At 44.8% G+C, this 15,679-nt stretch overlaps 1 protein-coding gene across 2 annotated transcripts in view; it reads right to left on the bottom strand.

Moving 5' to 3' along the window:
- LOC147434149 (sequence-specific DNA binding transcription factor ATNDX) overlaps positions 1–13,398 on the bottom strand; it is a 161,438-nt gene extending 148,040 nt beyond the window's left edge. For both annotated transcript variants that reach the window (XM_086490729.1, XM_086490730.1), the window contains exons 1-2: positions 13,269–13,398; positions 12,634–13,176 (exon numbers count right to left, since the gene is read on the bottom strand). In XM_086490729.1, the coding sequence (XP_086346855.1) occupies positions 12,634–12,687 (54 nt within the window). In that variant the 5' untranslated portion in view covers positions 12,688–13,176; positions 13,269–13,398. The remainder of the gene's footprint in view (positions 1–12,633; positions 13,177–13,268) is intronic.
- Positions 13,399–15,679: the final 2,281 nt, after the last annotated feature.

The following is a 15,679-nucleotide window of genomic DNA, read 5'->3' as shown; positions in this document are numbered from 1 at the left end:
TGGATGGGGACAACTACCCTATGTGGGCTTATATGATGCAACACGTTCTTGTGTCAAAAGGTGTCTGGAACATTGTGCAGGGCATTGATGTACGTACTGGTTCTGAAGATGTAGGCGATATTGAGGATGTTGCAGGTCTTGCTGCAAGGATTGCAGCTGTTAGAGTTGTTTTGCCTACAGCAGAACAAGCTCGTTGGGATGTTAAGGATGCGCAGGCTCATGCATTGATTGCGTTGTCTGTGAAGCGCACCATTATTCCTCACATCCGTTCAGCAAAATCTGCAAAACAGGCTTGGGATATTCTAGCAGGTCTTTATGCAAGCCGCAATGAGGCTAAAATTGCTTTGCTGCGTAAAGAGCTAGAGTCGAAGATTATGCATGAGGAAGATGATATGGACACTTTCCTTGCTAGTGTCAAGGATATCAATGAGCAACTCATTTCTGCAGGTGAAGTCATTTCTGACAGTTCCCTTGTGCAGACTGTTCTTGATGCCTTACCAGATTCCTACCAGACTTTTGCTAGTACTTGGAGACTGATGACCCAAGGAAATCCTGAAGTTGTCAAGTTTGATGCATTATGCACATTGCTGTTGCAAGAGTCACTTTCTAGAAAAAACAGGACTAGGCAGCGTGCAGTTGAACAGGCTTTTATTGCTTCTCAAAGAAAGGGTGGTAACAGTAATGCAGCCACTTCTTATGGTTCTGCTGCGAGTGGCAAAATTTCTGTTCCTAATGCTTCTGCTGGCAGCACTTCGTCTGGCAATTCTGGTGATAAGGGCAAAAAGAAGATGCGTTGCCATTATTGTAAAGCCAATGATCACTTGATCAAGTCGTGTCCTAAGTTGAAGGCCAAAGAGGCTAAGAAGAAAGAGGCTGGTTCCACTACAAATGCAGCCATTGTTGAGTCTTCTGTGAAAGGAGATTGTGATGCTGATGTTGATGCAGAATGGGCTTTTAGCGCAGAGTGCACTTACAATCCTGCTGTCCATGATGCATGCTTGTCAGTTGCTGCAGATTCACATGTGTGGTATTTCGACAGTGGTGCTACAAAGCACATTACCTCACATCGTGAATTGTTTACCTCTCTCGAGTCTGTCCCTCATGGGAATTCAGTAACTTGTGCCAACAACGCCTCTTATCCAGTTCAGGGAGTTGGAAAGATTGTGCTCACTGCTGCTAATGGCAGTTCCTTCACACTTGTTGATGCACTTTATGTACCTGGGATCAAGAAGAATCTCTTGTCTGTATCCGCACTTGCTAGACTTGGACTTGTAGTCAAATTTGTGGATGACAGATGTACAGTTCATGATCTCAGTTTTGGTGATGAAATTGTTGCATCTGGGCTTTTGTGCCGTGGGCTGTATAAGCTCACTTTGTATGACAAGTGTGGACAAAATTTTGCAAATGCTGTTGCAGATTCAAGGGCTATTTCAGATGCAAAACTTTGGCATGCACGTTTTGGTCATCTGAATTTTGCCAGTTTGCTGCGTTTGCAGAAATCTGATATGGTTGCTTCTTTGCCGCCTCTTGAAGCACCTATCAAACATGTTTGTGAAGGCTGTATTCTGGGTAAAATGCAGCGTTCTAAGTTTCCAAAGGATGGTTCAGTTAGGGCCACATGCAGGTTGCAGCTTGTGCATAGTGACGTTTGTGGGCCCATGCAAACTCCGTCCTTGGGCAATTACCTGTACTTCGTGACTTTCATTGATGATTACTCCAGGCATGCGTGGGTATTTCCGCTTAAAGCGAAGTCCGAAGTTTTTATGTGCTTCAAACAATTTTTGGCTATGGCTGAAAATGTCTCAAAATGTACTATGGGCACCCTCCGTTCCGATCGAGGGGGGAGTATATGTCTCATGAATTTAATGCATTTCTGGCTAGTCGTGGGATAAAACACCAATGTACAGTGCCTTATACACCTCAGCAAAATGGTGTTGCTGAGAGGAAAAACAGGTCACTAACGGAAATGGCACGATGTATGGTCAAAAGTCAAGCTTTGCCGCATTCTTTTTGGCTTGAGGCCATCATGTGTGCCACTTATGTACTTAACAGGTGTCCTACGAAAGCTTTGCAGTCTATTACTCCATATGAAGCATGGCATGATAGAAAACCTTCTATTGAGCACATGCGTGTTTTTGGCTGTTTGGCATATGCTTTGGTGCCACAAGTGCAGCGCAGAAAATTGGATGATAAGGCTGTCAAATGTATTTTTGTTGGTTATAGTGCTGAAAGCAAAGGTTACAGATTGTATCATCCGCAAACAAAACGTATTTTGGTTTCACGGGATGTAGTGTTTGTGGAAGATTCTGTTCAACCCTTGCTGTCATGTACTAGAGACAGTAATGTAAGCTCACAGGACATTTATGACACTTTGTTGCCTCTTTTCAGTGGTGGAAATACGAATGTAAGTTCCAATGAGGCAAATGTACAGCCTATAGGGGTTTCTGAAAATGTTTTAGAACAGCCTATTACTGATGCAGATGTACATGATGTACTTGATGAGGAAAGGGCTGAAAATGAGCAGGCTAGAGGTATGCCAAAATGGCTGGTGCACACTTTGCGTGACAGTAAATTGGATGCACCTTTATCTAGTCGTACTCGTTCAGGCTCTCGCCATGCATCTTATGCATCAGATTGTTATGCTTTGGCTGTGTCTAGTTTACATGATGTTGAGGAGCCTCTGTCTTTTGATGAAGCACAGAATTCAGAAAATTGGATTGCTGCCATGAAATCAGAATATGATGCACTTATAGAGAATGACACATGGACTTTATGTGATTTGCCTCCTGGCAAAAAGGCCATTGGTACAAAGTGGGTTTACAAGTTGAAACGCAAGCCGGATGGTGAGATCGATCGCCATAAGGCTCGACTTGTTGCAAAGGGTTATGCACAACAAAAAGGCATAGATTATGAAGAGACTTTTGCTCCCACTTGTCGTATGACTACTGTGCGTTTTCTATGTGCATTGGCAGCTCATTTTGGTTGGGATGTACATCAATCAGACATTGTTACTGCTTTCTTGAATGGTGACATATTTGAGGAAGTTTATGTAACGCAGCCTCGCGGTTTTGTCATAAAAGGACAAGAGGACAAAGTGTGCAAATGTAAGAAGGCTTTGTATGGGTTGAAGCAATCTCCTCGTGCTTGGTATGAGAAAGCTGACACTCATTTGGTTAAACGAGGCTTTCGTAACAGTCCAACAGAAAGCACATTGTATGTAAAGCGTGAGGATGATGTATTTCTCATTGTGGTTCTTTATGTTGATGATTTGCTGATCACTGGACCAAATGAGAGACATATTGCTGAATTTAAGGCTGATTTGAATGCTACTTTCAAGATGAAAGATTTGGGGCTGTTGCATCATTACTTGGGTATACAGTTTAAGCAGTGTGATGGTGGTATTGCCTTGTGTCAGAAAAGTTACATAGAGACATTGCTATGTAAGTTTGGACTTGAGGATTGCAAACCTATTGCCACTCCCATGGAAACAGGTTTGAAGTTGAGTCTACATGATGCTGGCGATCCTGCTGATGTCACTCTTTACCAAACTGCTGTTGGCTGCCTCATTTATGTATGCAACACGAGGCCAGATATTCAGTTTGCAGTCTCGCAGGTCAGCAGATTTATGCATAGCCCAGGGTCTAAGCATTGGCAGGCTGTCAAGAGGATTTTCCGCTACCTTAGTGGCACTTTACATCTTGGCTTGTTTTATCCCAAGGGGGGATCATTGCCGCCAGACTTACATGCTTTTTCGGACTCAGATTGGGCTGGTTGTTTTGACACGCGAGTGTCCACAAGTGGTTTTTGTTTCATGCTTGGCAGTTCATGTATATCATGGTTGAGCAAGAAGCAACCTACTGTGGCCACTTCGAGTTGTGAGGCTGAGTACAGGGCAGTCTTCACAGCTACGGTTGAGTGTGTATGGCTCAGACGCCTTATGGCTGACTTGGGTGTTGGACAGGACACTGCCAACACTATCTACACTGACAGTCAGAGCGCATTGGCAGTTGCGAGGAACCCAGTTTTTCATGCTCGCACAAAGCACATTGAGGTGCATTACCACTATGTCAGGGAGAGGCTCTCAGCAGGAGAGATCAGCTTGGCTTATGTGCCAACACAGGACAACCTTGCAGATCTTTTCACAAAGGCATTGTCTCGTGAGAAGCTTGAAGCTTTCCGCAAAGCTTTGGGCTTACTCCCCTTTGTGGACTGATCCTGTCCTCAGGGCATGGCACTTCCCTTTACTCATGTGCCAGCTCTCGTTCACCGCATCACTCCAGGGGGGATTTGTTACCATATACATGTGGTAGTGATGTGTGTGAACACACTAGGACCGCCGGGGCATTTTTTCCCTCTTTAGGAGGTTTTTTCCCCCGTGCATTGTATATACGCCCATCACTCTAGGGCTATCTATCTTTCCATTGCACACTAAGTAACACACTCTCTATTGTGTACCTTGAGCTTCCTTCGTCTTCTCCAAGCTGTGTGTGTTTCTCTGCAACCCTAATTCCAACACGTAAATGGCGGACAGTGGCATTCGGTTAAAACCTTTCCCCTCAATGGTTGTGTAACGCACAACATCATTTTCTTCATCAAGTAGCCATCTCGAATGGAATATCCCGCTACTACCTCCCCATTCTATATTCGATTGAAAATATCTGCAAAATCTGTATCTGTGGCATACTGATCGACCGTATCCTCGAAGCTTCTATGGTGTATCGCGGAAATAGCCAGTACCAACGGCTTCCGTGACAAAGAATCTGCCACCAAGTTCTTTTGTCCCTGCACATGGACAATCTGGAAGTGAAACTGTGACAAGATATTTGCCCATCGCATCTGCTTTTCCGATAACTGCTTCTGTGACAAAAAGTAGCATAAACTCTGGTGATCTGTAAAGATCGTAAAATCGGCTCCGAGTAGGTAATGTCGCCACTGAGTAAGAGCATGGATAACCGCCAAAAGCTCTTTCTCATATATCTGTGCTATCAATTTCGGCCTTGAAAACAATCGGCTCTCATAGGCAATGACATGGCCTTCTTGCATTAAGACCGCACCCAGACTACGACCACAAGCATCACAATATACGTCGAATGACTTCTGCGAATCCAGCAAAGTAAAAACTGGTCCTATAGTCAATTTCTATTTCCATGTCTGAAAGGCTACCTCTGTGGGTCCCCACAAGAAAGGGACTCCTTTCTGTGTCAAAATATGCAAAGGGGAAGCAACCTCTGCAAACTTTCTAATGAACCGCCGGTAGTAAGAACATAAGCCCAAGAAGCTTCTAACTTCATGGACATTCTTCAAATCGGACCAATCTCGAATAGTCTCAATCTTGACCGGGTCCATCTGCACTCTTGCTGCTGAGACGATGTGTCCCAAAAAGTGTCTCAGGTAGGAAAAATTCACTCTTCTTTGCATTAATCACCAACTTGTGATCTCACAATGCCTGAAAGACCTGTAGCAGATGTGCTCTATGGTCTGCCTCATCCTTGGTGAAGACAATAATGTCATCAAAGAAAATGCCAACAAAAAATCTGTACTCTCTGAAAATCCTGTCCATCATTCGGTTAAAGGTCGCTGGAGCATTGGTAAGGCCAAAAGGCATCACTCGAATAAACTGAAGGTCATCCGAAAAGATGTCTTGTAGACATCTCCCTACGCCTTTCGGATCTGATGATATCCGCTCTTCAAATCCATCCTGCTGAAACAAGAGGATCCCTGTAGTCAGTCAAGAATATCATCGATCCTAGGAAATGGAAATCTGTTCTTGATGGTGATTTTGTTGAGAGCTCTATAGTCAATGCACATTTTCCAAGATCCGTCTTTCTTCAAAACCAACAACACCGGAGAGCAGTAGGGTGAAGTACTGGGCTGGATAAGACCCTTTTCCAAGAGGTCTTTCACTTGGTTCATAGTCTCTTCATTCTGGGCTCGCCTCACATGGTAAGGTGGCTGGTTCGGTGGTGTGCTTCCATGTATCAGATCAATGGTATGATCCTCAGGACGATTTGGTGGTAACTCGCCTGGCAAGCCCTCAGAGAAACATTCAGCATGTGAGGAGAAAATCTTGGCATTCTTTTCGAGGTCAAAACATATTCGACCTTCAAGCATTATTCAGCTCTCTCCAGAAAATCAAGTAAAGCTGCCAAATTTTATCAAGTACAATCTCTGTGCCCTTCATTTGTTAAAGTCGCTTTCTCAGTCCGATAGTCAACCACGGCGGTGTTCTTGTGATACCAAGGGATTCCTCGAAGGACATCACACCCTTCCAAAGGCATGATATAACAGTCCTCGTGTCCTAAACACCCCTGACATTGCAAACAAAGTTTGCCAATGATCGGTGTAATGGCAACATCCCGTCCGCGTGCCGCTAGAACTACCTCCGCCTGTGGCCTCAGCCTGTCGGGCACAATTCCAAATCGAGCCACCAATTCAAGTGAAAAGAAGTTGGCCTTGGCTCCTCCATCAAAGAAAATGAGGGCTTCCTGATCTTTCACTTTGCCCTAAGTGTGGCAAAGTTTTGTACTTTCGTTTATCTGTTTCAGTTCGAGTCCCACACAATGTGGTACCAGTTCTGCTTTCATCTGCCTTTTCTGCCACATTCCTCTGCTGCTCTAAAACTCTCTGGCATGTCTTCAATCTGTTCTTGTTGTGACTTTTTGGGGCACTTTGCGGAGATGTGTCCAATTTCCCCGCAACCAAAACACTTCCCCTCTTTGAGATAGATAGCCCTTTCTCTAAGAGTCTGTCGGGGACGTGTATCTTTCTTTCCTTTTCTTTGAAACTCTTGCTCTTTCTACTTTCATTATTAGAAGTCTCTTGGGTTCTCTGGGTCAAGATCTCATCAGTGGGGTAAGTCAAATTGCTCGAGTCTATGGCAAAACCCCGTTTCACATGACCCATCAATCCTTGAATAGAATTTGACTTTTGTTCTGAGCAGCGATCTCGGATCTCTGTAGGAAGTCCGCAGCAAAACCGCTCAATCTGTTCTTTAAACGAGATCTTCTAAAATGAAGAAGCTAGTAGAAAAGAGCTCCAAAATCTCTCGCAATATGCGTTCAAAGAATCTCTCTTGGTCATCCGAAGACGATTCCAAGCGGTTCGTAAGTCTCGTTTGTACTCCCGAGTCAGCCAAGAAGAAATAGAAAGCCTTTTGAAGTTCAACCATTTAACCGGAGCTTCCTTTCTCAGCAAAAGAGTTGACCACCATGTTCGAGCATCTCGGAACCCAGAAAAGGATTCAAATCGACTGTCCACCTTCTTTTAATTCTTTTACTTTCTTGCTTTTATCTTCGAGGAAGTCATATTGGTTGGCTTTATAAAAATGTTTCTTCTTTTCATAAAACATGTGATCGTCAGAGTCCAAACTGTGTGAGAATCACTCCTCTGTAGAATTGTCAGAAACTGGGCGAAATCTAGGCTTCTTTGCCTTTTTCTTGCCCTTTCCAAAGCTTTGCTTTTTGCTTCGCTTGTCCATGTCTTTCAGCGAGTACAGGTTTTGCTTTTCTGTACTCATCTTTCTTTTCGGCTTTCCTCCCTATCTGAGAGGAGAAGCAATGGCCACACGCCATCTCGAGTAAATCTTATCAGTCGGGTAATTCTTCAGGTGTTTCGCCAATCTCGGATCCCTGGAGTACTTAATCAATATGTTCTCATATATGCCAATCTACAGTTGATATTTGTACTCCTTTCTGGCAAAAATGTAAGAAAAACAATTTGCCCAAATCTTCATTCTTTTCTTCAATTCCTGCGCCGGATTTTCAACTTCCCACTGAGAGGTGTCATCTCTATCGGATTCTTCACGAGAACCCATGTGTAATCTGGGATTCTTTAAGGCTTTATTATGCCCTGTAGGACACAACGATGAAGACGCGCCCGATGCGCGAGGTATGAAGGGTGGGAGTGGCTAATCAGTCCGGGGTCGAGACACGAAGATTCTTTCCCAAAAGTTGTGTGCGCTCCAAAAAGGATCGGATCGGATTCTCCGTAGAAGAAGAATCTTTTTGAGCACTGTAACAAACTTGACACTCCAAGTCAAGATTCTACCGTGACACAGCAGAGATTCACTTCAAAACAGTTCACAATTCACACTTGATTCGCCTGGCAAAGTTTCGTGCCTAGAGATATAGGCCCCAAAGACTGGCGCCCCTTTCGATATTTATTTTTGTATTAATCTGTGTTCAAAGTACAAGAGAGTGGGAGGGTTCTCACTCTCAGACTCTGTGTCCAGATGCTCTGAGTTGTGAGGGCCCTGCCCACTAATTTACAGGTTTACAAGGATTGCCTTCTCACTCAAAAGCTTTTAAAATAAAGCAATTGCCTCAAAAACTGCCAAAATCAGCCTGCGTAGCTTTTTAACAATGCAAAAACAGGTTTCCGTACACTTTGCCACGCCAGCAAGTCAGTCGTTTTTTGCGCCGCAAATCACGGAAGTCCGTACGGTATGCCACATCAGCATGTCAGCGGTTTTTTCGGGATTGTCTCTGCTGGCCTGCTGTGAATGTCACCAGTTTGTGACAATCGTCTTCCTTTAACTTTAAACCGCGACGGTGTCAATCTGCTGCCTTCTTGTGTCTTTCCTGAGATTTTGCTAGAGCCTCCCGGACCATGGCAAAAGCAGTGTCCAAGTCCCTCGAGTACTGGTCGGCTTCAAAAATCTTATCTTTTGTGCTTAGGAAGGGTGGAAACTTCGGAGCACCTTCAATAATCTCAAATACCCCTGACAATGCAAACGAAGTTTGCCAATGACAGGTGTAATAGCCACATCCCGTCCGGGTGCCACTAGAACTGCCTCTGCTTGTGGTCCCATCCGATTGGGTGTAATCTCGAGCCGCACCGCCAATTCAAGTAAAATGAAGTTGGCCTTGGCTCCTCCATCAAAGAAAATCAGGGCTTCTTCATCTTTTACTTTGCCCCAAGCTCGGCAAAGTTCTGTACTTCCATCAATTGTGCTTGGGTCAGTACCCATGCAATCTGGAACCAGTCCTGCTTTCATCTTGCCTTTTCGTCCACGTTCCTCAGCTGCTCTCGAACTCTCTGGCCTGTCTTCATTCTGTTCTTGTTGTGCCTTTTTAGGGCACTTCGCGAAGACATGCCCAGGTTCCCCGCATCCGAAACATTTCCCCTCTTTGATGTAGTTGGCCCTCTCTCGAAGGGTGAGCCGGGGTTGTGAATCCTTTCTTTCTTTTCTTAGGAACTCTTTCTCTTTCTACTTTCATTATTAGAAGTCTGTTCGGTTCTCTGAGTCAAGATCTCATATGTGGAGTAAGTCAAATTGCCCGAATGTATGGCAAAACCCCGTTTCGCATGACCCATCAATTCTTGAATAGAATTTCACTTTGGTCCAAGCAGTAATCCCGAATCTCTGTAGGAAGTCCGCAACAAAACTGCTCAATCTGTTCTTTAAACTTAGACCTTCTTAAATGAAGAGGCTGGTAGAAAAAAGCTCCAAAATCTCTCGCAATATGCGTCCAGAGAATCTCCCTTGGTCATCCAAAGATGATTCCAAGCAGCTTGTATATCTCGTTCATACTCCCGAGTCAGCCAAGAAGAAATAAAAAGCCTTTTGAATTTCAGCCATTTAATCGGAGCTTTCTTTCTCAGTAGAAGAGTGGACCACCATGTTCAAGCATTTCCCTTGAAGAAAGAGGTAGCCCTCCGAATCTTGGAGTGCTCTGAGCAATGCGCTCCTGAGAAAGCTATGTCAAACTACTGTATGGAGGCCAAAGCCCTCGGAGCATCTTGAAATCCAGAAAACGAGTCAAACTTAATTGACTGTCCACCTTCTTTGAATTCTCTTACTTTCTTGCTTTTATCTTCGAGGAAGTCATATTGGTTGGCTTTATAAAAATGCTTCTTCTTTGCGTAAAACATATGATCGTCGGAGTCCGAACTATCTGAGGATGAGTCCTATAGAGCTGTCAGAAACTTTGCGAAACTTAGGCTTCTTTGCCTTTTCCGAAGCTTTGCTTTTCACTTCGCTTTTTCCCTTTCCGAAGCTTTGCTTTTCACTTCGCTTTTTCCCTTTCCTATCTTCTTCGCTCAAGTCAGAAGAGCTAGAGGAACTGTCAAAAGAAGAAGAAGAAGAACTGGGTAGTCCTTCAAATCGTACACGCTTCTTCTGCTTTCTTGCCAATGCAAATCCCGCGCCGGATTTTCAACTGCCTTCTCACTGAGAGGTGTCATCTCTGTCAGATTCTTCACGAGAACCCATGTGTAATCTGGGATTCTTTATGGCTTTATGCCCTGTAAGACAAAGCGATGAAGACGGGAGCGCGCCCGATGCGCGATGTATGAAGGGTGGAAGTGGCTAATAAGTCCGGGGTCGGGACACGAAGATTCTTTCCCAAAAGTCTGCGTGTGCTGCAAAAAGGATCGGATCCTCTGTAGAAGAAGAATCTTTCTGTGCTCTGATACCACTGCAACAAACTTGGACACCCCACGTCAAGATTCCACCGCGACACAGCAGAGATTCACTTCAAAACAATTCACAAAAGACAACACGGACCAGCGTAGTTCCGTGCCAAGAGGTATTGGCCCCAAAGACTAGTGCCCGTTTTGGTAATTCTTCTTATATTAATTTGTGTGCAAAGTACAAAGAGAGTCCGCGGGTACACACTCTCAGACTCTGCGTCCAGATTCCCTGCAAAGTGAGGCCCTTGGACTTATTTATTGTTACAAGGGATGCCCAAAAGCAAAGCCCCAAAAGTTTTAACTCAAAATCAAAAGCAAAAAGCTACTAAAAACAGCCAGCGTAATTTGCGAAAATATCCGTACGCTGCCACGTCAGAATGTCAGTGTGTTTTGCGGGTCCGTACAGTCCGTATGCTGCCGTGTCAGAAGTCAACACATTTGGCAAAATTCCGTACACAATGCCACGTCAACCTGTTGGCGCATTTCTTGGGATTCTCGCAAGGTGTGTGTGTGTTTATGTCTGGGGCCTGCCATGTCACCAGTTTGTGACACAGTTCTTTGGTTTTTCGTTATTGGACCGTTGATTTCTCAGTAGTTTTGGTTGTCCCATTCTTTGGAGTTCCTGTTGGCAGCTTGGAGATGGATTCCTGCAAGGTGTGTGTGTGTTTATGTCCGGGGGCCTGCCACGTCACCACTTTGTGACAGTTCTTTGGTTTTTCGTTATCGGACCGTTGATTTCTTAGTAGCTTTGGTTATCCCATTCTTTGGACTTCCCGTGGCAGCTTGGAGATTCTGGCATGTGGTACATGACCGGAGGTGCAGGTTTCCAGCTCTTTTCTCGAGGGTGGAGCACTTTAGAATTAGGAAATGATCCGGATACCATTAGTTTATGTTTTTCAGCTTAGTTTTGATGCATGCTCTTGGACTGGTCAACAGCAGTACCTTCTACAGATGCTTGTTGTGCGACTTGTGAGTCGGTTAAGTTGAGGAGATTCTTGATAGAGCTGGATTTACTCTAAGCGGACAGCATTGTACTTCTCGGACATCTTTCGAGGGTAGTGATTGGACGGTATACTAGCCGGATACTATTCGACCTAGGAGTTGTGTAGTAGATATCCTCGTCTACGAGAACATCTCCTAATAGTTGCAGATTGCTCACTCCAGCTTCCTAGTTTGTCTTCATTTTCGGAAGCAAAGAGGGGTGTTAAGAGTTCAGGCATCTCTCTCAATTCGTCCAATCGGTCCCAGTTTCTCCTACGGACGTGTTAGGGAGTGAGGGTTATTTTTTGGTTGTGCCCAGCCAATATGAGATAGTTTTCTCATGTCAGGTTGTGTTTAGCCATGTTTAGCTCGGGTTTTGGCTTGGTTCCACGGCCATCTGTGCTCCTGCAAGCATGGAGTATTTTTCCCCAACCTTGGCATATTTTTCCCCTAAGCCCTATGGGCAGTCATTGCTTTTTTCCGTTTTTTCCTCATATCGAGCCCCCTATTTATTAGGCCGTGGGCTGGAGGGATGGGTCAGCAGGCCGGTCATTTCCCTATATAGGGAGCAAGGGGGGGTCACCTCTTGGGCATTGCATTCAGCCCCATGGGGGGGGGGGGGGGGGGGGGGGGGCTCTCATGGGTGCCCTAGGGCAGCAAAGGAGACTGACGACAGGCATCCATAGCAGTTTTCATCAACAGCCCTAGCGTTTTGCCTGGCAGCTCCCAATGATTTTGGTGAGTGGGGTTTGCAGGTGATGGCGGGCATCTTGTGGAGGGGATCCTTTGCTAGGAGAGATGAGCAGCCGATCCTCCCCTTCGAGTCATCCCCTCAAGGCAGTCCATCCCGTGGGCATCCCAGTCAGAGTCGCAAGATCTAAATGGGAAAACCCAAGAGATGACCTCCTAACAACGCCATGATAGAGAATGATCTATTGCCACCAAAGACCATCACAGTACAATGCGCTCAGTGCTTCATAATTGAGAATATCAAAAAACTCCTGAGGTTCTCTATTTATTGCCTCTAAGTTGGGTCCTGGCAAGCGAACCAATTTATAATGTTCAAACTGTCTTTTCAATTTCCACCTCTGTGTCAAAGCCAGCCAAAATGATGTAGGTCACAAACCAACCTGCTTGTGAATAAATGCAATGAAAGAAAGTAAAAGAAAACCCCTTAACCAGAGCCTTCCAAGCGAAAGGCAAGAATTTGTGTTGGAAGTGAAAAGACAGAAAACTAACCTTAGAGGGGATAGAAATGCGTTTTTGATTCATGTCTTCTTCGTTGGAGCGCATGGGGGGTAAAAGGAGCTAGTTGGAGAAGTTGACAGGGAATGTTTTGCTTATGTTGTTAAGTTCTCCTTCATATGGTGACGTATAAGAGCTGTGATCTTGCCGCCAAGATGAATGTAGATTAAAGCGGACTAAGATGGTTGAATTCTTCTCCTACTACTTCAAATAGTGTTGTAGAGAGACCAGTCCGTTATGATGCAAGCACAAGCTCACGCATTGAAAGGTGCAAGATCCCTGGCAGATAAGGGTATAAAAAACGTGTGTTTGTCTTCGTTACTCTTTCTAGTCCTTCTGTGTCAGGGTCCTTCAGCGTGTGGATGTTTTCTCTAACTGCAAGGCGGGGTTTAAAAAAACAGCACTCTTTCTTCTTCCAAGTCCTCTCCTCCACTACAAGCGTGGCCCGTTCAGAAAGCGTGTCTACCCTCTCTGTAGCTCTCGTCAAGCAGAGCGACGAGGCGACTATGGTGAAGGCGAGCTCGCTTCACAACATTCCTGAAAGAGATGGGAAGGTTGATAAAAATACCTGCGTACGAAAGGAGAGATCACAGCTCTGAGAGAACATTAGGGCAAGCAGGAAGCATCACCTGTTGCGTGTATGGTGGCAAACACGGCTGTGGACACGAAGAAGGCGGAGATGATCATTCCACCTGCGAGGAGGGAAGCTCCGAACAACCAAAAAAAAAAAATTGTGCATCAGGGTGCCAACCACGAAACACCTTTTCATAAAGTTCATTTGCCTAAAGGTCAATATATATCCAAAAACCCCCGAAAAAACAACAACAACAAAAAAAAAGAGAACATTAGGTTTTCGATGTTCACTTCTATACGTTGTGTTTTGCTATTAATAAACACACACCCCCATGCGTACATGAAGCCGATAATTGGAGGCTACCCGCACCATTAATTCCTTGAAAGCAGGATTGACTATGTAGTTTGTCATTGGCATCCCGATTTCCCCATCTGTTGAGTCCTTTGTGTGAGTGAAACTTGCTACTCATGGAAGAGGGTTGCGCGAGAGAAGAGTCTAGCAACATTACCCCTCAAAAGCAGGATTAACTATGTAGTTTGTCATTGGCATCCCGATTTCCCCATCTGTTGAGTCCTTTGTGTGAGTGAAACTTGCTACTCATGGAAGAGGGTTGCGCGAGAGAAGAGTCTAGCAACATTACCCCTCAAAAGCATGGAGCAACTTTTAAGTTCTGCTTTCAACTCATGTGTGCACCCTTTCATGCACATCATTGTTCCTCCCAATTTGATGGATGCCATAGATATTTTTCGTGGTGAACCCTTAACCTTGAGGATGTATTAAAGTACCTTATAAATTGAGCTTTCGCCCGATGAAGATAGGTTTTTGAGTTCTTTAAGTGCTAGGGTGAAGGGATGCTCTTAAGAACAACAAAATTGGAAGCACTCTATCTTATCAGGCGAAGATTACTTTGAGCAAGAATTTGTGCTAAAAGAATCTTGAGATAAGCAATCTCCACAATACAAGGGAGTTGAATGAATAACTTCTTCATTATCAAAAAAGATGACCCAAACATTAAAAAAGTCATTGACTGGTATTTATTTACTTGGTGAGCCTAAGAAGTTTTTCCTAAACGAGACCAGGGGGTTAGCACCTTGAAAACCAAGCCGCTGCAGTCATTGAAAATCCACGTTGAAAAGCAAGCCGCTACAATCATTGAAACACCAGTGCAAACCCAATGCCATACTTATTTTCTTTCAGCGCTCACGATCAAGATTGCATGCGGGATCTGCAAGAACGATCTCAATCTCCTACCTCCAACGTGAAGCACAACTATCAGATAACAACTCACTCTCTCTCTCTCTCTCTCTCTCTCTCTCTCTCTCTCTCTCTCTCTCCCCCTACAAAAACAGCTTGGCAAGGCTGGCATCTTAATTAAGTAGTTACGTGCTCGTGTTTCATGACTAAACATGGTCTAACCAGCAGAGAAAAAGGTTGTCGTCGTTGTGCTAGCCAATACTAGTGGCTTACACGTTACCATAGTAGGGGTCTTCTTTGTTGGTCATGACAAAATCGACCAATTGTCTTGGGTCAAAGTACATGAAGCCTTGGTTGTAACATTCCTTGCTAGGCAGGCACTGCACCATGCTACATTGCTGCTTGCGTCGTAGAGTGAGGAGGAAGGCCATATGGGTCATCGGAGCATCGCCTAATAGCGCCTCCACAGAGGGTCTCTATCATGAGGCCACGCGTGCAAGGAAGTTTGCAAAGAGATAGCGAGCTTGCAGTGCTTAGAGGAAGGCCTCATCATGAGCAAGGGCATCGAAGGGCCCTAGAGCAATGCCTTAGTACGCAGCCAAAGAAATAAGCAAACTCGTTAAGTCGAGTGAAGCAAGGCAGAAAGCCAAAGGGTGCTATTGTAGTAGTGTTGCCATGCGGAGACCCACCACCTTGTGTGGCCATCAGAGATTTGAGAAGAGAGAGAGAGAGAGAGAGAGAGAGAGAGAGAGAGAGAGAGAGAGAGAGAGAGAGAGAGAGAGAGAGAGAGAGAAAAGAGAGAGAGAGAGAGAGAGAGAGAGAGAGAGAATGAAATGAAATGAAAATGTTATATTAAACATCTTCAAAAGGCCAAAATGACCTATGGGAACAAACTGATACAATCCTTGTGGATCTAATCCAATGTTTGGGTACAAAAATATAATGAAGTAAAGTAAAAATCTAAAATCGTCAGACTGAAATCATCATCATCATCCATGCACGAGGATGCCCAGCATCGGGCATTGTCCGAGAAAGTATTGGATCAGCCGCTGAAGAGCTTTGTCAGTGTCCGCCTCTGTAAATAGTCGTACTAGATGTCTCCCATGTAGTGCTAGAATAGTCCTGATTCTTTGATGGAGCCTCTGTCGAAGTCATGGTTGCCCCGTAGACATGGGAGTCTAGCTCTCCCAAGCTCAGTGGTTGTGTCCACTAATATACCTCTAGTAGAAGTGGGATCTGAAGTTTGCTGTGAAGCATGCTCATCTGGCTGTT

The sequence above is a fragment of the Adiantum capillus-veneris genome, chromosome 19 (assembly GCF_014529385.1).
Source record: "Adiantum capillus-veneris isolate H3 chromosome 19, ASM1452938v2, whole genome shotgun sequence".
Classification (NCBI taxonomy): domain Eukaryota; kingdom Viridiplantae; phylum Streptophyta; class Polypodiopsida; order Polypodiales; family Pteridaceae; genus Adiantum; species Adiantum capillus-veneris.
This window is presented reverse-complemented; position numbering and strand designations above follow the sequence as displayed.